The sequence below is a fragment of the Bubalus bubalis genome, chromosome X, assembly GCF_019923935.1.
Source record: "Bubalus bubalis isolate 160015118507 breed Murrah chromosome X, NDDB_SH_1, whole genome shotgun sequence".
NCBI lineage: Eukaryota > Metazoa > Chordata > Mammalia > Artiodactyla > Bovidae > Bubalus > Bubalus bubalis.
Window position 1 is genome coordinate 4,361,246 of NC_059181.1, and position 27,166 is coordinate 4,388,411.

General features: G+C 50.4%; 1 protein-coding gene across 3 annotated transcripts in view; it reads right to left on the reverse strand.

Moving 5' to 3' along the window:
- LOC102404822 (pseudouridine 5'-phosphatase) overlaps positions 1-27,166 on the reverse strand; it is a 65,541-nt gene that overhangs the window by 23,853 nt on the left and 14,522 nt on the right. For 2 of the 3 annotated variants that reach the window (XM_025277040.3, XM_025277039.3), the window contains exon 2: positions 10,949-11,167. In XM_025277040.3, coding sequence (XP_025132825.3) covers positions 10,949-11,167 — 219 coding nt within the window. Of the gene's footprint in view, positions 1-5,228; positions 5,372-10,948; positions 11,168-27,166 lie in introns of all 3 variants that reach the window. The other variant, XM_025277041.3, reaches the window with a different exon arrangement.

Here is a 27,166-nt window from a genome sequence, read left to right on the forward strand (position 1 = left end):
CATCAGGTCACCTCCAAATACAGTAACACTGTGGGTCAGGACTTCAACTACATGACCTCGGAGAGACCCACAGACATTCGTAACAGCAACTGGGGCCTCACAAGAGAAAGGGCAACGGGCACAGAGGAGAAGCCACGTGGAGACGGAGGGAGGCGGCCACCAGCCCAGGGACGGACGCCTGGAGCCACCAGAGGCTGGAAGAGGCGGGGCGGACCCTCCCCTGGAGCCTCTGGAGGAACCTCAGCCCTGGGACGACTTGACCTCAGAACAGGACTTGACTTGAAAACAAGATCTTTGCAGATGAGAAGTAAAGCATTCTGAAATGAGGTCACTTGGATGAGGGTGGCCCTAAATCCCACGATACGCCCCTGTAAGACAGAGAAGAGACACATGGACACAGAGGAGAAGCCACGTGGAGACGGAGCCACAGACACGAGGGAGGCGGCCACCACCAGCCCAGGGACGGACACCTGGAGCCCCAGAGGCTGCAAGAGGCGGGGAGGAGCCTCCCCTGGAGCCCCTGCAGGGACTGTGGGCCTGCCCACACCCTGACCTCAGCCTTCCGGCCTCCAGGACTGTGCCTACATACATTTCTGTTGTCCCAGGACACCACGTCAGTCAGTCATTGGTACATCAGCCACAGGAAACTGATGAAACGGACCCAAGGTAGGAGCTTGAGGTGGAGACTAGAAACAGGGGGCTGTGATTATGAGAAGGAATCATAGTTCATGACTGCAAATACAAACATGTGCTGGCAAAATTTTGACAAATGGTTAGCCCTCAAGCATAGAGCTCAGGAAAGAAAGAGGAGACACCCAGACACACACAGGAACAACAGGGGAGTACCGGTTCTCGGCAGCAGTAGGGAGAAGCCCCAGGAATCTCCAGCTGCCACCTTGGACCCCAAGACCAGGTCTCTCCGCTGGAATGACGGCCAGGAGGTGCAAGGGGGCAGCAACTTACAGGAGCAGGTTCTCAGAGCAGGGGTCCAGATGACGGGGACAGAGTGAAGGGACAAAGCAGGCGATCAGACAGTTAGCCCTATGAGGCAACTGGAAGCACAAAAAATATGGGAGACCCTGTAAGTTAAATGATCACCCAAGAAAGGAGAGCTGCTTAACCACAAAACCAAGCAGGCTTCGCTCAGTTCAGTCGCTCAGTTGTATCCGACTCTTTGCGATCCCCTGGACTGCAGCACGCCAGCTTCCCTGTCCATCACCAACTCCCAGAGTTTACTCAAACCCATGTCCATCGAGTGGGTGATGCCATCCAACCACCTCACCCTCTGCCGTCCCCTTCTCCCGCCTTCAATCTTTGCCAGCATCAGGGTCTCTTCCAGGAGTCAGTTCTTCGCATTAGGTGGCCAAAGGATTGGAGCTTAGCAGCAAAACCACGCAACGGAAAGCAGGAGACTTGCCCCCAAACAATAAAAGGGCGGTGTGGCATGAGACCCACACCCCGCCCAGTGAGGTCAGTGACTTAGTCATGCTCTGCCCACATGAAAAAACAACTCTGTGAAATAGCTTGACCATGCAAGACGAGAAAACTCCCCTGCCCAGCGTGGAGGAGGAGCTGATGATGGAAGCGTGACATCTACTCAAGAATGAGGAAAAAGGTGGTCTTCTCCTCCTCCCAATTTTTTTTTTTGATTATAAAACTGTGGCCAGCCAAGTTCTCGGGGCGTGGCAAGTCTTGTCCACCTGCTTTTGAGCCTCACAGGCGTCTTATTCTCATTAGCCATGTCTTATCTACCACTTTGCTCTCTCTGAATTCCTCTGTGCTGAGACAGAAAGGACTACGGTACCGGAGCTCTTCGGAGCCGCCCTGAAACAACATCCCAACTGTTGCTCTGATACCTCTGCCCCTTCAAAGGGCACCCTGAGCAATGCCTGGATTCTAACATCATTGCGGATTTCTCATCTGTTGCTTCGGAATGGCATGACCACAGGCTACGAGCTCACATTCCAGGGCAGATAAAGGGGATAACCTCCTGCTGACTCACCCTGAGGGCCACTCTCCTTTCAACTGTGGTGTCTGACTCTTTGCAACCCCCTGGACTGTAGCCTACCAGGCTCCTCTGTCCCTGGGATTCTCCAGGCAAGAATACTGGAGCGGGTAGTCATTCCCTGGGGATCTTCCTAATCCAGGGATCAAACCTGAGTCTCTTTCATCTCCTACAATGGCAGGGGGGATTCTTCACCACTGGCACCACCTCAAGGGTGGATCTTTCTGACCCAGGGATCCCGCATTGCAGGCAGGTTCATTTACAGTCTGAGCCGCCAGGGAAGCCCCCCTCAAGAGTGGGGTGGGTGGCGCGGGGCACGGCACAGCCTGGAAGGGGACTCTCCTATGAGTCGTCATTGCCTTTGAGGGGCCTGTTCTCCAAATCCTGCTCTGTGAACAGGGCAGCTCTGCTCGCTGGACCCCTGCCAGTCAGAGGCCAGCTCTGAGCATCTCTGGGCAGCTTACTTAAACCTCGCAGGACTGCAGAACATCAGCTGGAAAGTGCAGGTGCTGCAATGACCCGAGGCTGACACGCAGGCACACGTAAGAACACACGGAGGGCCTGACTCTCAGCTAGTCCCTGACGCGCCTCAGGCTCATAAAGGACACTCACCTCATATACAAGCCAAAACAAAAAAAAGAGTTCTCACTTGCTTAACACCTGTCTCTTCCTATAAAAGTTGCCAAGCAATGTAATTTAAATATTTCAGGATTTTCATTCTATGCATCAACTGTTTACTTGCTTTGGATGTTGGTGAAATTTTTTTTTAATTCCTCTAAGGGATGTGTGTGTGTATGCACACATCACAGAGGTATCCTAAGAAATGGTCTAGAAGGAGACACCCTGAGTGGCTCAACAGTGTGCGCATGCTAAGCCAATTCAGTCGTGTCTGACTCGTTCTGCACCCGTGGACTGTGGCTTGCCAGGCTCCTCTGTCTGTGGGATTCTCCAGGAAAGAATCCTGGAGTGGGTTGCCGTGCCCTCCTCCAGGGGATCTTCCCGACCCAGGGATCGAACCTGGCAGGAAGGTTCTTTACCACTAGCACCACCTGGGAATCCCTGTTAAACAGTAAGTAATGGGGCTTCCCAGGTGGCTCAGCTGGTAAAGAGTCCGCCTGCAATGCTGGAGACCTGGGTTCGATCCCTGGGTTGGGAAGATTCCCTGGAGAAGGGAAAGGCTACCCACTCCCGTATTCTGGCCTGAAGAATTCCAAGGACTATATAGTGTGTGGTTTAAAAAAGAGTTAGACACGACTGAGCGACTGAACTGAACTGATCTTATAAGACCTGAAATTTATTTGTATAAAAGAAAAAAAGATGACATTTTAGTCAGCTTTACGACTGGATGGACATGAGTTTGAGCAAGCTCAGGGAGATGGTGACGGTCAAGGAAGCCTGGTGTGCTGCAGTCCATGAGGTCACATAGAGTTGGACAGGACTGAACGACTGGGCCCAGGGTGCCTCCCAGGGAAAGCGCTGCCCGCTGGGTGGCTGTACTGTAGTCTTCGGGGCGCTCGCGAGAGGAGCGTCAGTGAATCCCGAGCCTGTCCTGGCGTGAGTGACTTCCGAGCCCTGGTGAGGACCTGTCTGGGTCAGGCCTGTCTCCACCTGGGACCTATCCCACGGGCAACACCCAGGCGACACTCCACGGTGGAGGCGGAGCTGCGTTCCTGAGGGGCCCATGTCACAGGGTAGTGCATCTGGGCCAGCAGTCCTGGGCGGGGCCTTGTCCCCGTCCCCTCCACGGGCACCGAAGTCACGTCCTGGGCTTTTCCGTGGGAAATCCCCAACCCCCACCCCCAGGGAAAAAGAGCAGGAAAAGGAAAGAGCCACGGCAACAGGAGACCTTCTTGGGGGTTTCATACCATTAAAAACCACCGACTTTATTTACTGGCCTTCCGAACCAACTTACTCCTGCTTAAATGATGCCAAAACACATTACCGTCATACATCTCCAAGAACCCGTGACTGAAGCAATCTTCTCCACAATACGGGTGGAGGTGGACTTTCCTAGTGGTCCAGGGGTGCCAAACCCACCTGCCAACACAGGGGTCAGGAGTTCCACCCCTGGCTGGGGAAGAAAGACCCCACAGGCTGTGAGACATGCCATAGAGCTCATTCTCAACAAGAGAAGCGACACGGCAGTGAGACTCTCACACAGCACAATCAGCAGCCTCTGCTCGCCTCCGCTAGACAAAGCCCACACGCAGCAACAAAGACCTAGTGTAGCCAAAACTAAAGAGATCATTTTTTTAATTAAAAAACAATAATTAAAAAGAAAAATACACTGGAGGTTACCAGCACCCTTCATGGGGAACACTGTTCTGATGGTTTCCTTACATTCCATGTCAAAATTTTTCCTATGTAAAACCACATACATTTCAGTATTTCTTTTTTTTTTTTGGTCAAAAATTTTTGCCACAGTTAAGATGTCTATTCTCAGAAAATAATTAGACCTTTGGCTGACTTACATTCTATGTTTCATCACTAAGGGATGTGGTAAATGCTTACAGGACATACTGGACAAAAGTACTTCTGTCCTGATGGCAGGAAGGGACAGTTAGGGAGTTTGGGATGGATGTGTACACACTGCTGTGTTTAACATGGAGAACCAACAAGGACCTGCTGTCCAGCACAGGGAACTCTGCTCAATCCTCTGTGATTACCTTATGGTTTCCAGAGGGGAGGATGGGGGAAGAGATAGTCAGGGAGTTTGGGATGGACATGGACACACTGCTGTGTTTAACATGAAGAACCAAGGACCTGCTGTCCAGCACAGGGAACTCTGCTCGATGTCATGTGGCAGCCTGGGTGGGAGGGACGTTTGGGGGGCATGGATACATGTACATGTACGGCTGAGTGCCTTCACTGTCCGCCTGAAACCAACACAACAGTGTTAATCAGCTATACCTCAATAAAAAACAAAAAGTTAAAAAAAAAAAAAGTACTTCCCTCCTAGAACATCCACGGCCGATTTTAAAGAGAGGTGTCCACAGCTCATGAGGAGGGAATCAAGCCACTCATGCCTGGCCTCCAAGCCGCACAGGCCAGCCCGACCCTCCGTGAGGCGGGACCCAGGCAGAGCCGCCCTCACCTCATAATCAGGGGCCGGTCACCCTGGTGACGGCCCAGGCCGACCTCCCGCATCACTATGGCAGGGTCTGTTTCCCGGGCAACCTGCCCTCCCTTCCGCACTAAGGACCGGCCGGGCCACAGCGCTCACCTGAAGGCAGAGCCGCATCGTCAGAATGAAGGACGTCTGTGTGAGTCGCTCAGTCGTGTCCGACTCTCTGCGACTCCATGGACTACAGCCCGCCTGTCCGTGGAGATTCTGCAAGCAAGGATGCTGGAGTGGGCTGCCATTTCCTTGTGCAAAATGAAGGACGTGGAATTCATAAAACACCCTCTCTACAGACAGGCTCCTTCCTCTCATGGGCTCAAGGTGCCTTCCCCAGCCGGAAATGCCCCCCCGCCCCCACCAGAAAACACCTGCAGAGGGAAGAGAAATGGAAGTCAAGGGCTCCAACTCGATCATCCTGAGCTGCGTGATGGAGTCAAAGCGGCAAGGGGACAAGAGGAACACCTGGATCTGGACAGAGGGCAGTGGTCTGTTCCTGGCTACCGTCACCACTCTGTGGACTCCAGGCCCGGGAGGCTGCCTTTCCGGTGGGGCTCGGCTTTGGCTCACATAAAAGAGCTGCTGGGAGGGAGGCGGCACAGATGGCAACTCGGGGGTGCAGCACGCCTCTCTGAGTAGGAACTAGATCTCTGTCCTTACTGTGTCTGTGACTGGCATGTGATGTACGCAGAGACAAGAGTCTTCCAGACGACTTCAGCAGGACTAAACCGTCTAGGAAGAACAAGTTCTTATCTCATTTCTACACTGGAGCTGGTTTTGGGGTTCAGTTCTCTTCAGTGATTACCCAGGATGAGGTATCATTTAAATAATATCTGGTCACTGGGAAAGCCAAGATGAGGATACTACACGGACTGGATCACCAAATAGACTTCATAATATAGACTTGATGGCATTCCAGCCAAACTACCAGGCTAGCTGCATAAGACATCATTTTCTTGGAATTGTAGTGGAATATATCTCAAGTATGGGCTTCCCTGGTGGCTCAATGGGAAAGAATCTGCCTGCCAAGCTGGAGACATGGATTGGATCCCTGGGTTGGGAAGGTCCCCTGGAGAAGGAAATGGCAACCCACTCCAGTGTTCCTGCCTGGGCAGGCCCATCGACAGAGAAGCCCGGTGGGTTATAATCCATGCGGGTATCCAAGAGTCGGATACAGCTTAGTGCCTAAACCACTACCATCATGTCTCAAGTATATCTTAGGGGAAAAAAAACACAAAAATTCTGGAAGGAAAACCACTTGAAAGGCTTGGGTGGATAAAGAAGAAAGAGGAGATTTGCGTGCCTAAACCATCAAGGGTGCTTTGTATGTTAAACAATGCAAGAGACTCCATGTCAAATATGAACAATATAGACTTAGCTGGATTACTGAAGAAAAAAAAACAACCAGGCTTATAAATACAATCAGAAATGAAAGCAAGTACATTAAAACCAACAGCACAAAAATAAAAGTGATTCAAAGAGAATAATGTGAAGACCTGTAAGCAGACACACTGAATAGCCTGGAAGAAACAGATGAATTGCTAGAAATATACAAGCTATCGAGATCAAAGCAAAAAGAAAGTCTGTTCAAACCTCTAAGTGTTATGGAGATTAATTCAGTAATCAGAAGCCATCCGACAAGGAAAACAGGACCAAATGAATTCACCGGAGAATTCCACCAGACTGTAAAGAATTAGCACCAATAGTACTCAAACTCTTCCCCACAATTAAAAGAGGACGATATACTCCCAAACTCATCCCATCAGGCCAGCATTACCCTGGCACCAAAGCCAAAGAAAGAAACGACAAGAAACTGAGGCAAACACACTCAACAAGATACTAGCAAACTTATTTAAGTAGCACATTAAGAGGACTCTTCTACACCGTGAAGAAGGGGGATTTATTTCTGGAGTCTCGAGGATGGTTCAACATATAAAAATCAACGTGACACACCGTATTAACAAAATGAAGAACAAAACCCAAAGGATCGTCTCAACTGATGCAGAAGAAAGCATTTGGAAAAAACTCAACACCCTTTCATGATATAAACACTCAAACCAGGAATAAAAGAAAAGTACCTCAACATAATAAAAGCCATTTATGAAAATTCCATAACTAACATCATACTCAATGTTAAAAGGCTGAAAGCTTTTTCTCTGCAATAAGGAACAAGAAAACAATGCTTTCTCTTGTCCCTTTTCACACAGCACTGTAAGTCCTAGCCAGAGCAACTAGGCAAGGAAGAGAAATAAAATACGTCCACATCAGAAAGGAAGAAATGAAGTCATCTGTTTGCACATGAAATGATCCTAAACGTAGAAAACTCTAAAGATTCCACACATATACATAAGACCATTAGCACTGTTAACAAACTTCAGCAACACCGCAGATGACAAAAATCAACATGCAAAAGTCAGCTGTATTTCCACACATTAAACAATGAAAAATCTGAAGAACATTTAAATAAACCCACTGACAAGTGTGTCAAAGAGAAATAAAAGAAGGTGAAAGACCTGTAATGCTGAAACCACAAAATACTGCTGGAAGAAAAAGAAGACACAAATAAAGGGAAAGACTTCCCAGGTTCATGGGCCGGAAGATCTGATCATCTTTACAGTGCCCACAGTACCCAAAGTGGTCTACAGATTTAGAGGAATCCATACCAAAATCCCAACAGCACTTTTTGTTGAAATACAGAAATCAATGCCAACATTTATGTGGACTCTCAGTGGAACCTGAATAGCCATACACTATCTTGGAGAAGAACAAAAAACTTGGAGAATCTCACACTTCCAGGTTTCAAAACATATTACAAAGGTATGGTAATCAAAACAGTTTGGTGTGACATAAAGACAGACATATAAATGAATGGAATAGAATAGAGAGCCTGGAAATAACTCTTCACACATGTAACACCCAGGTGATCTTTCAACAAGGCTCCCAAGACCACTCAACGGGGAAAACGACAGTCTCTTCAACAAAGTGTGTTTTCGGAACATGGATATCCACTTGGAAAGAACAAAGCTGGACTCTTATACCATACACAAAAGTTAATATAAGATGGATTAAAGGCCTAAAGGTGAGAGCTAAAACTACAAAATTCCTAAAAGACAACAGAAAGAAAGCATTAAGACATAGGATCTCTCTTTTTTAACTCTTGGCTATGACACTAAGAACTCAAGCAAGAAATAGTCAATGGGAGTACATCAAACATATAGAGTTCTGGGTATCAAGGGACACACTCAACACAGTGAAGAAGCAACCTTTGAAATGGGAGCAAACATCTGCAAACCATGCAGCTGATACGTGGGTTTGTATTCAGAATTTATTATATGAAGAATTCCTAGAACTCAACAAGAAAAAAAAAAATCAAAAAATGGGCAAAGGACTTGATTAAACATTTCTCCAAGGAAGACACACAAATGGCCAACAGCAAGAAACAACGCTCTATGTCATTAATTATTCAAGAAATTCAAAGCCAAGAGATAATGGCTTCACACACATTAGGACAGTTCCTATCAAAAAGAGAGAAAATAACCAGAGTTGGCGAAAATGTGGAGAAACTTGAAGCCCTGTGGACTGTTGGAGGGAAAATACAATGACTCAGCCAGTATACACAATAGTCGGCGGGACCCTCGAAACACTACAAAAAGAAGCACCTTATAATTCGATAACTGTATTTCTGGGACTGTACCCCCCCCCAAAAAAATAAATAAAAACAAGGTCCTGAAGAGGCATTTCTATACACATGTTCACAGCAGTGGTTTTCACAGTAGCCAAGAGACAGAAGCAACCCACGTGTTTATCGACGGATGAACAGATAAGCAAAATGAGGTCCATCCACACAATGGAGTATGATTCTGTCTTCAGGGGAGAGAAGCCTGTGGCACGCTGCAACGTGTGGAATGAGAGCGCTGATGAACCTCGAGGTTGGCCACAGAAGGGCAAACACTGAGGATCTGAGCACGTGCGCTCGCTCAGGCAGCTCTGACTCTGGACCCCATGGGCTGCAGCCCGCCAGGCTCCTCTGTCCACGGGAGTCTCCAGGCAAGGACACGGCAGTGCGGTTGCTGTTTCCTTCTCCAGGAGATTGTCCCGACCCACAGACTGAACCTGTGTCTCCTGCACTGCTCAGTGGGCTGTTTAACACTAGCGCCATGTGAGATACCTAGAGTAGTTCAGATTCACAGAGACAGAAAGCAGAAGGGTAGGTCCCCGGAGCTGGAGAGAGACAGAGACAGAGGAAGGGATGGAAGTTAGGGTCTACTGGGGACACAGCTTCAACTCCACAAGGTAAAAAGTTGAGAGAGATGGATGCTGTTGCTGGTTACACAACCATCTGAACATTCTTAATGCTCAACTGGCACACTTAACAATGGGTAAGATGATAAACTTTTAGCTAAGAACTTCTGTGACATTTATTAATAGCTGTGCTTCCATCAGTAAAGCTTGTTAGCATTCCAACGTGTGCAAACGGCCCAGAAAGGCAGCTGGTGAAGGGAGTGTGTATCATGGTGCTCGTGCTCATATGCTGAGGTACGTGTGTGTGTTCACTTGTATTTCCGTGACATAATGTGTATATGTGTGACACAAGTGTGTGTGTGTGACGTGTTTGTGTGTGTGACATATGCATGTGTCTGTGTAACGTGTGTGTGACATTCTTGTGTATGTATGTGTGATGTACAGGCGTGTGTGTGTGTGTGTGTGTAATCGAAGAACAGCCCACACGGTTTCTTTGTAACACCAGGCAACAGTAATAGCAGGGCCCTTTCCAGGAAATTCACTAGTTTCAGGGGACATTCAATCTGCCCCTCTGGATGTATGTATAAATGTAGAGAATTACACATGTTTCAAAAAATGACCATGACTCATGTTAATACCATTTTGAATCCAAAATTACTACTCTGACTGTAAACTTTTTTCTCCCTGAGCACCAGGAATTCTAAAGACTGAGTAATTCACCTTTCTTCCTAGAAGAATCTTAAAATAACACTCCATTTTTAAGCCATTTTGGTCCCTGTAACCTAGAACATTCTTGACCTTCTCACTTATAGTAAGAAATAGTAGGCAGTTCTGTTGTTCCATCTTCAGCTAACAAGCCCCAGGGGAGAAGAGTCATCTTTGCTCTCAAATGAAAACAAGTAAAGGCCACACAAACAGACATGTTAGAACTGAATTACACCTTTAACTCTTAAGATAAGGTTTTTTTAAAACTTCTTTAGGGAGATCTGGCTGCTTGCCTATCATCAACATGTTCAAGTTTGCATAGCTGCTGAAACATGAATTCTCTGATTGTGAAAAGCAAAAGCCACCTATTTGAAACTCGGAAGCAATTCTCTCAGGAATGTGATCTCTAGGTCACACTGACACAAACAAAATGCAAATGTTTCCGGACCTCAGGAATCCCTGAAAAGAACGTATATTAAGAAACCTTAAAAATGACAAGCACATGATGTTGTCCTTTAGTCGCTGAGTCACACCCAACTCTTTGGTGACCCCATGGACTGTAGCCCGCCAGGCTCCTCTGTCCGTGGACTCTTCCAGGCAGGAACACCGAAGTGGGTGGCCATGCCTCCTCCGGGGGATCTTCCCCGCTTCGGGATCGAACCTGAGTCCGCTGCACTGGCGGGAGGGTTCTCTTCCACTGGGCCACCCCGGAAAGCCCACAGCACGTGCCAGCATCCTCCAACGTCTCTAATAAGTCCCTCGGAGCCTTACCAGGAAGGGCATCTTCCGAGTTCTCAGGGAAGAGGAGAACGCTAGTGCGCCCCCCGGCAGGCTGAAACCTGCCGCTCAGAGCCCCAAGCGCGCTCCGGGGACCTCACCTGGCATGAGCGTGGCCGTGGGGAAGACCTCCTTCAGCTTGGCCTGGCTCACCTCCACCAGCTCCTCCGCGGACATCGGGAGCTGCAGCGTGTCTCTAATCAGCTGGGCCGCCTCCAGCGCCTTCTTGCCCATCACCAGCGACTTCACGTCCCAGCTGTACTTCTTCCCGTAGCGCCCGCAGATGTCCTCAAACACGGCCGAGTACAGCCGCTCGGTATCTGCGGAGACGAGGGGGCGGAGATACAGCGGCGTTGAGGGATGTGTTCACGGCGCGCAGAGCCCGCGTTCAGAGCAGACAGCTCTCAGGAGGGGGCCCGTGGACATAGCGGAAATGCAGGCGGGTTTGGAGGCCCAGACGGTGCCCCGGCGGCCTGCCCTCTGCTGCCCTGGAACCTTACAGGTGGGAGGGAAAGGAAGTCTCTGCGCAGCTGCGTCCAATGCCACGCTCCCGTGGACCGTGGAAAGCAGGCCCCTCTGTCCGTGGGATTCTCCAGGCAAGAATACTGGAGTGGGGGCCTCCCTGGTGGCTCAGTGGTGAAAGAATCCGCCTGCCAATGTAGGGGACATGGGTTCAATCCGCGATCTGAGAAGATCCCACCTACCTCGGAGCCACTAAAGCCCTGAGCCACCGCTAACCGAGACTGGGCTCCAGAGCCTGGGAGCTGTAAGTACTGAGCCCCGTGCCGCAACTACTGAAGCCCGCGTGCTCTAGAGCCTGTGCTCGGCAGAGAGCACACGGCAGTGAGAAACCCACGCACGGCATCTACACGGAGGCCCCCCGCTCTCCGCAACTAGAGAAAAGCCTGCACGGTAACAGAGCCAGTACAGACAAAAATAAATTATTTAGATTAAAAAAAAAAAAAAAAGAATACTGGAGTGGGTTGCCATTTCCTCCTCCAGGGGATCTTCCACACCCTGGGATCGAATTTTCGTCTCCCACACTGCAGGCGGATTCTTAACCGCTGACCCAGCAGGGAAGCCCCGAAATGTCTGCGTTATGGTTCAAGCGTCTTTTCCGTTGACAGGTACGTTCTGCTGAGCCTGACCACTACTGAGACTTGGCGTCCTGATGGAGCACCCCCGAGTGTGCACACTGCAGCCTGTGTGCAGGGCCTCCACCGCGATGGACCGACCGAGTGCTCCGCGGCCCCTGCAATCACTCCCGGCGGGAGCGTGCGGACGTGGGTGCGGCTCTGAACGGAGCCCCTGCGTGAGGACAGACGCCCGCCTGCAGCTCCCAGGAGGAAGGCACAAGTCCGGTGTTCTCGGTTTCCGCCGCCCACCCGCAGTCGTGCAGCAGTAGCGGCAGGGGTTCCCTGCAAGGTAACTAGATTCTACACTTTGCGGCGAAGTGCACGGCCCCGGAGACCACCCCCAGACACCCCAGCCCGAGGCAGCATCTCCAGGCAGCTGACCTGCCCTTCCCGGCCCGCTCTGCTCTGGTTGGTCCTCCCTGCCTGCAGCCCGCTTCCTAGGAAGGGGCGCTAGACACTTGGCCAGTGGTGGCAGGACCCAGGCTTGGACAAGGAGCAGCAGCACAGAACGGCTTTGCTTTCTCCGCTTTTCAAGGCAAAACCACGTATAGCTGCGTATCAAGTACAAACTCATCTTCAGTGCTTTAACTATCTGCTGCTAAGTCGCTTCAGTCGCGTCCGACTCCGTGCAGCCCCATAGACGGCAGCCCACGAGGCTCCCCCGTCCCTGGGCTTCTCCAGGCAAGAACACTGGAGTGGGTTGCCATTTCCTCCTCCAATGCATGAAAGTGAAAAGTGAAAGTGAAGTCGCTCAGTCTTGTCCCACTCTTACCGACCCCATGGACTGTGGCCTACCAGGCTCCCCCGTCCATGGGATTTTCCAGGCAAGAGTGCTGGAGTAGGGTGCCATTGCATTCTCCCTTTAACTATCTGGGTCCTCGCTTTCCTACCATGGGCTGGATTCGGGGAGACGGTAGGAGGGGACACCATAAGAGACACACAACAAGCAGATCCCTTGTAGCTCAGTCAGTAAAGAATCTGCCTACAGTGCAGGAGACCCGGGTTTGATCCCTGGGTTGGGAAGATCCCCAGAAGGAAATGGCAACCCACTCAAGTATCTTTGCCTGGAAAATCTCATGGACAGAGGAGCCTGGTGGGCTGCAGTCCATGGGGTCGCAGAGTCAGACAGACTGAGCGACTAACACACTTAACTTATGAAGCAGCTCTCAGACCTCCATTCTGGTTCACACCTGACTGCTCTTGCTCAGGCATGACCCCGGGGTTGGGTGACACGTCCCTGTTTTGGTTCCCTTTCTGATACAAAGGAAGGTGAGACTTAAAGACAAGTCCTCCTGGGCTCCTTGGTAGAGGAAGCCAGTGTTTGGATCATAACCTGAGAGGCTCAGATTTCTTCCAGAAGCCCCCCTGCGTGTCATCTCCCTGAAGAAGTCCCGGCAGAGAGGGAAGGGCTGGCCCACGCCTCTGGGGGACAATGAGGAGGGGTGGCCGTATCGAATGCTCGCTCACATCCCACTTCCCTCAAGACCCGGAGGGCTCTGCAGGCGTGCAGAGGCAGGGCCTGGCAGGCAAGCCTGTGTATACTTCGCTTTCTTCCTGTGAACGCTTTTCTTCCAGCAGCTGGGAGAGAGACTGACAAGACACTGCAGGCACTGAGCAAGTGAGAAACTACCGCTGGGTTTGGAAAGCACGCAGAGTGCCAGGAAAAACAGCAGAGGCTGGGCAAGGAGCACCACTCGGGACTCGCGATGAGCCAAGTGCAGGAGGAAGAAACGAGCAAGAGAAACGACAAAGTCTAAAGACGGAAAAGAGCTGTATTCTTTTAAAACGCGTTACACGCTCTTCCTCTAAAGCTGGTGCTTTTCACTTAGAAGGCCTAGAACAGGGGGATTATAAATCTGCAGAAGACTCTGCAGTCACGTAACTCTTCTTCACAATTTAGATGAAAATCACGGCAAACCTTCGGTGAGATAAGCAAGGATCTCAACACATTGTCAAACACCTCCGATCCGGCAAAGAGTATACCAGCAGACGACAGCGTACAACCAATGACAGGGACAGTGCTTTGAAGGGAAAGTTCTCCCAGAAGCTAAAATAAAAAGGAAGCAGTGCGCTTCTCTGGTGGTGGTGGTGTTCAGTCGCTCAGTCGTGTCCGACTCGTTGCAACCCCATGGACTGCAGCACGCCAGGCCTCCCTGGCCATCGCCAACTCCTGGAGTTTACTCAAACTCATGCCCATTGAGTCAGTGATGCCATGCAAGCATTTCATCCTCTGCCGCCCTCTTCTCTTCCCGCCTTCAATCTTTCCCAGCACCAGGGTCTTCTCCAATGAAGTCAGTCTTCTTCCTGGTGGCTCAGTGGTAAAGCGTCCACCTGCCAATGCCGGAGAAATGGGTTGGATCCCCGGTCTGAGAGGATCCAACTCAGCCCGTGCGCTACAACTACTGAGCCTGTGCTCTGGGGCCCGTGAGCCGTGAGTACTGAGCCCACATGCGCCCCCACCACGGAAGCCCAAGGTCCCCAGAGCCTGCGCTCTGCAACAAGAGACAGGAGAAACCTGAGCACCACAGCTAGAGAGCAGCCCGTGTTCACCATGACTACAGAAGAAGAGCCCACGGAGCAAGGAAGACCCAGCACAGCCAGAACTAAACAAGATCATTTAAAAATAAAAGTAAAAAAATAATTCAAAGGAAGGAGCGCACAGCAGCCGTGCCCAACCGTCCCATGCACGCACGGCCTCCAAAGCTCCGGGCTCTGCACCTTGCTCCTGGGTTATTTTTCATGGGAAGCTCGCACATGGTCTGCAACGAGCCACAGCCACACAGGGTGCTCCCCTCCGCCGGTATGCTAAAAAAGTACCGCGCATACACCTGAGCCTCAGTCCTGGGGGTGGCAAGGAGAGACGACACTCAGGCAGCAGGTGAACAGGTCAGGTGGGCAGACAGGAGGGCACTGGATGCGGGTGCGAACCCAGCCCAGAGGCCCATGTTTTCCTCACGAGCTGCAGGCTGGGCCCCCAGGTGCTGGGATGTGCACTGACCTTTAGGGTCCCCTAGCTGTTACCACAAAAGGCCTCAGCACGCCTGATCTCCTCTCCACTTTGTCTGGGGCTGAGGTTCCACTGCACAGTACTGAGTCCAGCTGATCACAGAGGACGTATTTACACGTGTTCACCCCGGCCTCTGAGGACGGCATCAGCGTGTGTTTTGCCCTATGAAGACGGGAAGGAGGGAGGGCAGTCCCCGCTTATAATTCAGCTGGACAACCGGGACTTGCATTGTTTTAGAGCAAAGCAGAGGCTCAGTGACCAGCGTGCAGGGTAAGACCTGCTTCCTCTGCACACCCCGTCTTCCTCTCCGAACCACACCTGGAGGAAGCAGGCATGTCCTCGCCCTCCCTCCCCGACCTGGGGTTTCTGCCAGGGGGGTGGGGGCCACGGGGAGCAGCCTCTGCCCGCAGGCCGGGGTGCTCCTGAGGACTCAGGTGGGGGCGGCGGGTGCTCTGGGGCCGGCGGCCTGGGTTGGAGGCCTGCTCTGCGGCTGGCCAGCAGCTGGGAGCTGGGGACCCGTGCTCAGGGCCGAGCTGGGCCTCGGCTAACCTCTCTGTCCGCTGGGGGTGCGAGAACAAGGATACACCTACTAGGCGTCTGTGTCACCTGAGCGGGGAATCTGCCGAGCCCGGAGCCCTGAGCAAAGCGCCGGCACCAGCATCACGGCTGGAGCCCCTAGGGCAGGAGGCAGGGGCTCCCGGAAGGAGGTTAGGCATCCTCTGGGAGTTAACAGGAAGGCAGTTAGGGATCCGCTGTGAGATAACAGGAGGGCGACAGCAAGGAGATCCCACCAGTCCATCCTAAAGGAAATCAGTCCTGAATACTCATTGAAAGGACTGAGGCTGAAGCTCCAATATTTTGGCCACCTGATGCGAAGAGCTGACTCGCTGGAAAAGACCCTGATGCTGGGAAAGATTGAGGGCAGGAGGAGAAGGGGACGACAGAGGATGAGATGGTTGGATGGCATCACCGACTAGGTAGACATAAGTTTGAGCAAGCTCTGGGAGTTGCAGATGGACAGGGAGGCCTGGCGTGCTGCGGTCCAGGGGGTCACAAAGAATGGGACATGACTGAGAGACTGAACTGAACTGTGAGTTAAGAGGAAGGCAGTTAGGGATCCTCTGTGAGTTAAAAGAAGAAGGTAAGGGAGCATCTGTGAGTTAAGAGGAAGGCAGTTACGGATCATCTGGGAATTAACAGGGGGGAGATTAGGGATCATCTATGAATTAAGTGGAAGGCAATTAGAATCATCTGTGAGTTAAGAGGAAGGCAGTTAGGGATTCTCTGTGAGTTCACAGGAGGGTGGTTAGGGATCCTCTGTGAGTTCACAGGAGGGTGGTTAGGGATCCTCTGTGAGTTAACAGGAGGGTGATTAGGGATCCTCTGTGAATTAAGAGGAGGGCCATTAGCGATCCTCTGTGTGTTAAGAGGCAGTAACAAGTTCTGCTTTCTCCCTGTCGACCACAGCTCACACACGGCTCCTTTGATGGCAAGGGCCATATGATCTGAGAAGTTAAGAGTTCCTTGTTCCAAATGTTCCATTAAAAAAAAAAAAAAGGCAATACCCATTGGGAATCCATTCACAGAAGTTTCTATCACATGTTCCCAGCACATCAGACTAGCTCCACAAATATGTGTTAACAAACTGCCTGACCCAGTACCGGCACAGAATGCCCTGTGCCCAACCCCGTAATCCATGTCTCCTTGCAGCCACCTGACCCTCCAAAAGCCAACCCTCGCATGTTCCCACTCGCTGGTAGGACCCCACTCCCTAGCTAGCTACGTTCATCTCCCCACCAGGTAATAAATACACAGAGGTGTATTGGGCACCTGTTCCGTGAGACCCACTGAAACAACATATGAGACACAAACATCCTTGCAAGCTTAAATACATAACTCAGAGATTGCAGTCAAAGGCTTTCATGTACTCAATGAAGCAAGAAGTAGATGTGTTTCTGGAATTCTCTTGCTTTCTCTATGACCCAATGGATGCTGGCGATTTGATCTCTGGTTCCTCTGCCTTTTCTAAATCCAGCTTCTACATCCGAATGGCTTCACTGACTCAGTGGACATGAGTCTAAGCAAACTCTGGGAGATGGTGAAGGACAAGGGAGCCTGGCATGCTGCAGTCCGTGGGGTCGCAGAGAGTCGGACACAACTGAGCGACTAACTGAACAGCAACGGCGACTGCAACTGGAAAGCTCCCTGGTGTTTGTTGACCAAAAGAAAAGGGAACAGTCAGCTGGGAAGGTAGAAGAAGCTTTGCAGAATGAGTGACTGAAACGGCAGCATGTACATCAGAGTTTTTCTCCAGTGAGACCCAATGGCACGTGGCCCTTTGCTGACCCCAAGGCCCCGGGAGCTCAGGGAGGGCCTCCCAGACCTTGGAGTAGTGGCCGACGGTGTGTCAGACGCCGCAGAGAGAGGGGCCCGGAGTTCTGGGGAGCAGAGAGAAAAGAGCACAGTCACGGAGGCTGCCTCCACCAGACAGCGCTCACGGCCTCGCCTGGGACACTCTGGCATTCCCTCCCGGGGCTGCCAGCTCCGAGAGTCTTCTGCGCACATGCAAGAGACGGGAGAAGCGTGTCTAGTCCGTGCAGTTTAACCTTTACAGACGCGCTTGCCTGCAAGAGCCAGCAGCTTCCTTGTGTTTAGGAATGTAAGAGACCTTAAATGAGTAGTTAACAAGCGTGAAATGATGAGTCCCGGTAATATTTGCTTCAAATTAGGAGCTTGCTTGCTCTCAGAGTCTTTAAGAACAAGTATTTCAGGGTGTGATGGACTGTTTCTTGTGGCTGAAAGCTAGCCAGTTTCCAACTGCAAAGGAGTAACAATAAACGCAACTTTTAAATGAAGATTGGTAATGATTTAACCGAGTGATCTTTTCTCAATTGAAAGTTTTGATTAGCATTTAGTACGGTTCAGTGGAACTATCAACCACCTCCTCTAACAGATGTGGGTATGAGTCAAGAATTATTTTCTTTTTTTCTCTCATAATCCATAATAAAGTTGAAGAAAACCCATCAGCACGTCACTTCGTAGGGGGCCACACCGGGTCCAAGGACAGCGGCTGGGCACGAGGGTGGAGGACTCAGGAATGGTGCCGTCCTTACACTTGGGGCTGCTGAAAAGGACTGGGCCCCCGTGGCAGGCTCAGGTGTGGGCTCTGATCACCAACGTACACACCAAAGCATGTTCAGAAGGTACAATGGAAGAACATGTTCAGAGTACGTGACCCCCCAACCATGCAGCCCACAAAGAACAGCAACAGGCCATGAACTGACAGTCAGCGGTTCTCCAGAAAGGCCCCTCAGAAGGCCAGGAGAGCACTACTAGACTCAGCTTGCGGTTTTTGTATCTATTTCTCTGCTCACTTCAGTCAAGTCGCTCAGTCGTGTCCGACTCCTCGCGTCCCCATGGACTGCAGCACGCCAGGCCTCCCTGTCCATCACCAACTCCCAGAGTCTACTCAAACTCAGGTCCATCGAGGCGGTGAAGCTCAGTCAACAGTATTTTCTATACTTGAATAGAACTTATCAGACCAAAATTTTAACCTGAAGGTGGCATTTAACCCAAGAATCATAGTAAATTTTTACTGTATCTTTTGTTTTGGAAAAGATCAAGCAAGATTTGCAAACACTTGAGTATGCAGTGTGTTTTACACATTTGATTCATTACCCGATCACCAATGCAACTATTTCCTTGGCAATCTTTCTAAATTATGCAGAGTTACTTTAAAATGAGCTGATAGATGGTGATGTGATAACAATTTCCCCCGCCCCCCTCCATCCTTGAAGTGATGGTTTATAATCAGGGTGCTTTTGCCCTTGGGGGACTTAAAAGACAAGATAAATGCGTTGTTTGTTTGTGGATCATTTTTTTAATCTGATTTAAAAGACAACTGCATAAAATTATAATTAGAAATCTCTGCTGATGGGCACAGAACATATGTAAAGATGTAATACACAACATGTATAAAGATGGAACCTTTAGGACAATAACACCACAAACAAAGGAGGGTAGGAAAGGAGATACACAGCAGCCACGTTTTTGTATACTATTTAAATTACGCTGGTATTAATGCAAACTAGATGGTATAAGTTGGTAACTGTAATACACAGAGCAACCACTAAGGAAATAACTAAAAAACAAAAAAAGGTCAGAGAAATAAAACCGTTAAAATGTACACAAGAAAATACCTAGTTACCATAAAAGAAGCCAGCGATGGAGTAAAGGGGAATGCAGGAAAGGGGAAGGAAAGGAAAAGACACAGATCTGTTTCATTTTTGTATTCCACAGATACATGGAAACATACAGGATTTGTCTTTCTGTGATTTACCTTCTACGTCCACCCATGTTGTTGCAAAGGGTCATATTTCAAACTAATATAAAGCAGAAACAGACACACAGTTCAGAGAACTATTTCTACCCCAGGGGAGAGGGGTGGGGGAGACACAAGATAGATGAAGGAGACTGAGAGGTGTTCATTAGTAGCAGTAAAATAAATAAGTTACAAGAATGTAAAGTGCAGCATGGGCAATAACAACATTTTATAACTTTACATAGAGTGCAGTCTATAAAATTATCAAATCCCTATGCTGTACACCTGAAACAATACTGCCAGTGAACTAACCCTGCAATAGAAAATGTGGACAGAGGAAAGTCTTCTCTACAGCAGAATGCTAGTTAATAAATACAGATTGATGGTGTGTGATCAAAAAAGAAAGAGAAAACAAGTAAGATAACCATATAGGTAAATCCTTTATCAATAATGGCATTATATGTAAAAGGTTAAATATAAATTAATGTAAAGACTGGCAGAACGGATTAAAAATGAAAAACCACATGATCCAATTATATACTGTCTACAAGACACACTTTACCAGGAAAGGTGCAAAAAGCTTGAAAGTAAGAGGATGAAGATATTAAATGCACAAGGTAACCAAAGAAAGCCACACTGAGCACATTAAACAAAGCAGACTTAAGACAAACCTTTCTACTAGAAACAAACAAACAAAAACTCGATAGAAGCATTGTATAAGGACAAAGGGGTAATTTAATGAAGAAGATGCGACAACTATAATCATGTAAGAAACTTACAACAAAGTCACAACACCTAAAACAAAAACTGACCAAACTGAGGAAGAAACAGATGTCAACCACAGTAGCTGGAAACCTTTAACGACACAGTTTCAATGATGGACAGAACAGCTGGACTGAAAATTCACAAGGAACACAAGACTGGATTTAAACCTCTACAGGTAAAACTCTGTAGCTGAAGACTATAGAGAACTACTGCTGCATACAACGTAACTACTTAACTACCATAAACCAACGGAATTTTATGACACTATGGAAACACTCCACCCAAGCATGACAAAACAATGTATTCTTCTCACACTCACAAGGAAAGACGATAAGCTAGGCCATTAAACAAGGCTCAATACATTCACAAAGGATCAAAACCATGCCAAGTATTTCCCTGATCAACAATGGAACGGAATGAGAAATCACTCACAGGAGAGCCTGGGAAATTCACAACTTTGTGGAAGTTAAACAAATACACACCTAAATGGTGAGTGGTGAAAAGGTGAAATTACAAGGGATTTATAAGATAAACTGGGAGGAAGTAAAATACAAATGCAACACACCAACAGGTGTGGCATTGAACAAAAGCAGTGCTTGGAGGGAAGTGGATGGCTCTAAACGCCTGTAATAAAAAAGGATGGTTAGAGGTGAAGCACTGAAGGGCCTGAAGACAAGGAAGGAAGGCAGGGTGCCTCTAAAAGCTGGCAAAGCAAGACTCTGCCCTGGAGCCTGCTACAGAGGGAACCAGCCCTTGACTTCAGCCCAGGGAGACTGGTCTTGGACTTCCGACTCCAACAACCACGAGAAAGGGCATCTGGGTTGTTTTTTAAACCAGTGAGTTTGTGGCATTTTGTTACAGCAGACCCAGACAACTAATACACACTAACTAAAATCCACTAATCCATCCATCCACCCACTTGTCCACCCATCCATCCATCCACCCATCCACCCACTAATCCATTCAACCATACACTTATCAATACATCAATACATCCATCCACCCACCCACCCACTTAACCAGCCATCCATCCATCCACCCACTAATCCATCCATCCACCCACTTGTCCACCATCTACCCACTAATCCATTCAGCCATTCAACTACCCACTATCCATCCATCCATGCATCCACCCACCCATCCATTCACTAATCCATCCACGCATCCACCCACTGATCCATTCAGCCACCCATCCATGGACACCTGGGTGGTTTCTGCTTCCTGCCTGTTATGAACTGTAATACTGGGAAAGACACCCTGTTTTAAGGGGAAACCTCCATCACTCGCCATGTCACGGATATCTCCTCAGGGACCACAGCCCTGAGTCACGTGCCTCAACCCTCCGTCTCTTCCTAGGCAACCTCACCTTCATCACTGCCCTCACCTGGAGGATTCTGACGAGCACCGGATGAACTGACATTTGAGGAAAACTGAACGCCATTCTGGAAACTCACAAGATTGGTTTTTCTCTGGAAACATCCCAGTCTTTGCAGATGCGATGAAGTGAAGGGTCTGGGATGAGGTCCTCCTGGATGAGGGAAGCCCTAAATCCAATGCCAGGGCCCTCATAAGGGACAGATGAGCAGAAACACAGCAAGAGCCACAACTCCTGAGCCTGCACTCTAGGGCCTGGGACCCACCACTACTGGGCATGTAGCTGTGAACTACCGAAGGCCGCATGTCCTGGAGCCGATACGCTCTGCGGTAAGAGGAGCTACCACAATGTGAAGCCTGCACACCGCAACTAGAGGAGCCCCTGCTCGCCACAAGTGGAGAAAGCCTGTGCACGACAACAAAGATCCGGTGGAGCCAAAAAGAAAAGAAGAAGAATGTGGAGGCTGTCACCAAAGTGGGTCTGAAGAAGCTGCATAAAAGACTGACAGCGAACAGGAGTTCTTTCAAGGTGTCGCCCTGAATTCATGTGTTGAGTGGGGTCTATCCATCAACCCCTGCTAGCTCGGGAGTCATTTGAAACACTTCACCCTGAAACCCAGAGACGTGCAGTTTTTTAAAGCCCTCCTTTCCCACCCAGATCAACAGCTTCCACTTCAAGACGTTCCTTCAGTGGCTGCTCCTGTTACCCCGACATTTTTATCCTTCCTGTGGGTACAGTGGATTGAATTCCCCATGGACTGTATCACCCGTGGTGTATGCATTGGTACGGATGCAGCACCAAAAGCACTTTTAATTTAGGACAATGCAAAGCGCTGTGGAATCTAGGAAGAGATGGAGAGAGGTAAAAAAAGGACGCAATTCTTCTCCTTTGAAGACACACAAGCCACTGTGTCACTGGCGTTATTTCTTTAGCTGCTTTTTGCACTTCCGTTTACTTGTTTTTTGGTGTGGGTGGGGTAGAAGACTGTCAGAGAACTCAACTGGAAAGCGATGACAGGAGGAAGGCTGGGGGAAATCACACGGTAATCCTGGTGTCTCAGCCACCAACAGCAAGTTCTGGGCGTCCATGGGGCGCCTCCCTGGCCGCAGTCTGCCTGGGAGATCTGTCCGACGCCGATGCAGCTCCCTGACCCCTTCCCGGCATCAGACACCCTACATTTCCGGGGGGAATTCGCTCGCTGCAGCTGCCATGACAACACACCGCACGCTGGGGGGCTTCAACAACAGGAAGTTACTCTCCCCCAGCCCTGGAGGTGGAAACTGGAGATCCAGGCGTGGAGAGCGCTGGCTCCTCGAGGCTGAGGCCTCTCCCGCAGGTGTGCAGACAGCCGTCTCCTCCCGTGTCCGCCCGTGGTGGTCCCCGTGTGTGCGTCTGTGCTGTTCTTCTTTTCTTATAAGGACCAGTCCTAAGGGGTCAAAGTGTGTGTGTGAGTCGCTCAGTCGTGTCTGACTCCTGCAACCCCATGGACTGTGGCCCACCAGGCTCCTCTGTCCATGGGATTCTCCAGGCAAGAGCACTGGAGAAGGCTGCCAGTCCCTTCTCCACTTAAGGGGTCAGGATCCAGCCTAATGGCCTTATTTTACCTACTTACCTCTTTAAAGACCTTGACTCCAAGTACAGCCCAATTCTGAGGCCCAGGGGGTTAGGGCTTCAAAATATGAATTTTGGTGGTGCACACATCAGCCCGCAACTCTGAGTTATTGATCTTCACCCACGCAGCATTTCTGTCAAAGGCAAGGTGTGCGTGTGTATGAGGCGTGCGTGCTAAGTCACCTCCATCGTGTCTGACTCTCTGCGACCCCGTGGACTGTGGCCCGCCAGGCTCCTCTCTCCATGGCATTCTCCAGGCAAGAACACTGCAGAGGGTTGCCATGCCCTCCTCATCAAAGGCAAGGGCAACTGATTAAAAACTATCCTTCTGTGTCTTGTTTTTTTACGGGAAGGGACTAAAGACGGACCCCAGGAAATACAAGTCAATATTCTTTTAAAGAACATCTGCTCACACAATGGACAGTGGTTCACACATCTCAGACTTCATTTACCTCTACCCCGGCATTTCTGCAAAGATGAAAAAGCAGTCAGGCGTCCTTTCCCTTCCCAAGCAGAGCGCACCTTTTGTGGCCACAGGAGGCGGAGCTCGGTCGGCACAGGTAGAAACTCACCTGTCCTAGTCCCCTCATCTCAGGGGCTCTGAGAGACGAGGAGACACAAGTGCCCACCCTGTTCGCAAACGCCAGGGCCTTTCAGTCTGCAACTCTGAGGACCCAGAAGTGTCCTCTAGGGACAGGCAGAGGCTCCTCAGACGCACAATTAACGCTCATTTTCTGACTCCCATGTGTATACAGCCTTACGCCCGTGTTACTGCAAGTCAGACCCAGGACATGCAAAAAATCCTTCAGCCATTCACATATCGTTTTCACGGCCCTGCCCCCGGGACCTGCACGGACCTGGGAAACCTACTGAACAAATGCGAATTCTCGTCAGGTTCAAAGATTATGGGATTTAGGTGGGAAACATTCACATATGCCAAGAAATGGAAAAATCTAATCAGCTGGGGGGAAAAATGGTTTCCATAATGAACAGGCAGGCACCTCTGGACTCCCAAAACATTCACAGACATGTAAAAGGGGAGTAAGTTTTTGCAAGTTATTTGTCATTGTGTTATATGTACTCTTTAATGGAATTTGGCCTATTGGGGCAACAATGCTATATATAAACTTTGAAATACACACTGAGATTACTAATTTTCACCTGCCCTTTCAAGACAATATTATCAAGGGTCTTCCCTCGTTGTCCAGTGCCTAAGACTCTGTGCTCCCAAAGCAGGGGGCCCGGCTTTGATCCCTGGCTGGGGAACTAAGATCCCACGGGCTTCAACTAAAGACTCCACCACATCACAACTAAGACCGCACACAGTCAAATAATTTCCACAAAGACATTATTGGAACTCTACTGGAAAAGTCTAGTGAACTTGATGCTCATCTGTCTTATAGACCTCATGGATTAGGCCTTAAAGTGACCATTGGCTATTCAGAAAGGCTTTGTGTGTTAATTCAGAAAAGGGAAGTACTGAACCAGGAAATAAAACGCGCTATAACAAAGCTTCACAGGCAGAAAGGTATTTAAGTGGATTAAAAAACAGGCAAACAGCCACTCTACCGTGGCCTCTTAACAGTGACGGTTAACATCTATCAGAGCTGTGAACCGAACTAGCACAAGTGAAGTGTTTGGGACTCCCTGAGGGGTACGGAGGTAAAGAATCTGCCCGCCAATGCAGGGGACAGGGTTCGAGCCCTGGTCTGGGAAGACCCCACATGCTGAGGGCAACTTACCGAGTCCACTGCAACTACTGAAGCCTGCTCACCTACAGGCTCTGCTCCGCACCGAGAGAAGCCGCCGCGAGGAGAAGCTCCCGCGAGGAGAAGCCCTCCGACCACAACTAGAGAGAAGCCCACGGCAGTGAATGCCGTGAAGAACCACGGGAGCAAAAATGACAGATAAAGAAAAAATTTTCAAGAAGACCTCAGATAAACAGAGGGTCACAAGCATCAGGGTGTTTATGTTGATAAAAAAAAAAAAAAAAACCGTGTAAGCAGAGTCAAATATCATCCTGTTCTCTTAATAGTGATGGTTAATGTCTACCAGATGTATTAACAGAATAAGCAGAAGTGTTTAAGGGACAAGTATGATTGTGAAACTTTAAGAGTTGATAATGCTTTTTTAATTGGAATAGAACTGCTTTACAGTAGTGTGTTAGTTTCCGCCGACAACAGCGTGAACCACCCATGGGCATACATGCATCCCCTCTCTCTAGAGCCTCCCTATCTGAACCCGTGGACTACACAGTCCATGGAAGTCTCCAGGTCAGAACACGGCAGTGGGTAGCCTTTCCCTTCTCCAGGGGATCTTCCCAGCCCAGGAATCAAACCCACGTCTCTCGCAATTCCAGGCGGACTCTTTACCAGCTGAGCTACCAGGGAAGCCCAAGAATACTGGAGTGGTTAGCCTATCCCTTCTCCAGGGGATCTTCCCGACCCAGGAATCAAACTGGGCTTTCATGCATTCCAGGCGGATTCTTTACCAACTGAGCTACTAGGAAACACGTTAAAACCCAGTGTCCAGGAGCCAACTGGACACACAAGCAGCCAGCCTCCTCAGTAACGAGACAGCCCCGTGACACGCCGCCCGTGTGCGTGTGGGAGTGAGGTAGGGGGTGACAAGGGGGACCCGCGGGCACCGGAGTGGAGCGCTGCTGCCCAAGGCAGAGGAATGCCCTCGCACTCCCAGGACCGAGCTCCCCGCAATCAGGAGGAGGCGGGCGGGCGGGGGCGGACAGAAGACAGCCGGGCAGGTGCAGGGCGGGTTTGCTGAACAAGAGGCTGGGCATCTAGCTTCTGCCTGTGACGATCACACCTGGGGAAAACACGCTCGGGTTATCCAAGAGCTGGGCGCCTGGATTATTCGAGGCCCTTCCTGAACACGCCAGTGTGCACGCCAAGGCAGGATGACGCGAGCAGAGGTCAGGAACCCGCTGGATGAGACAGCAGGGCCCGCGGGGATCCCTGGGGAGTAACAAGCGTGCGTGTGCGTTGCCTCATTCTCCTGGACGGTGGTGACAGCCCCTAGGCAGGTCTCAGCCTCGCGGGCTCGGTCACCCCCACTGAGGTCACTGCCCTGTGTGGCACCCCGAGACTGTGGGGCCGGGCGATAGGCGGGAGGTGAGGTCTATGTTCCTGGGGCTGGTGCGAGGCAGACAGCACCCCGGGTGCCCTTCCTGAGGCCTCTGCGCTCACCTTGCACTGGGGCCACGGCTGTTTCCCACCCTCGGCACGTGCAGATTCGCACGGGGGGCCCCCCTTCCTGCCACCCAGCCGGCTCCCACAGCTCCGGGCGGTGTGCTCAGTCGCCCAAGTCGTGTCTGACTCTGCGACCCCATGGACTGTCGCCCATCAGGCTCCTCCGTCCAAGGGATTCTCCAGGCAAGGATGCTGGCGTGGGTAGCCTTTCCCTTCTATAGGGGATCTTCCCAACCCAGGGATGGAACCCGAGTCTCCTGCTTTGCAGGCAGATTCCTTACCAACTGATCCACCACGGAAGCCCTCCTGTGGGCCTGCTCAGGACGAATCCAGTGTCCTGAGAGGCATGCTGAACTGCGACTCGCTTCCTGCCCACAGCTCCCAGGAAAACTGGGTTAGCTGAGCAGATTGTCCTTCCCTGAACTGGCCTCAGGACCTCTAGAAAACCGTGAGGCTCAAGAAGCGAGGCGAGGCCCTGACCGTCTCTCCCCTCGACCGCCCTGGCGAATCCCTGCTGTCACGCTGACCTTAAATGCCCTCTGAACCAAAAACCCTGTCTGCAAGCAGGCTCCCCAACTGGGCGGGTCGGCCGCAGATCACATTTCCTCCTCGGGGGGGACTGGCCCGAAATCACTCAGTGTCAGACTTTGCATCAGGCTGCTCTCAGCCTGGCTGACCGAGACGAGGGCTGCGATACGGCTCGGGCTTCTGGGGAGGAACATGCTCATCCGGCTGCACCTGGCCGACTCGGAGATCACTTACATGTTTGTGTCATAACCACACACACACACACGCACACGCACGCACGCACAAAGCAAGCACACGGGAGGGCAAGTCAAATGTACCGCGACAGGTAGAGTCGAGGGCTATTTTTACAGGCCCGGATGCCTTCCTCCCG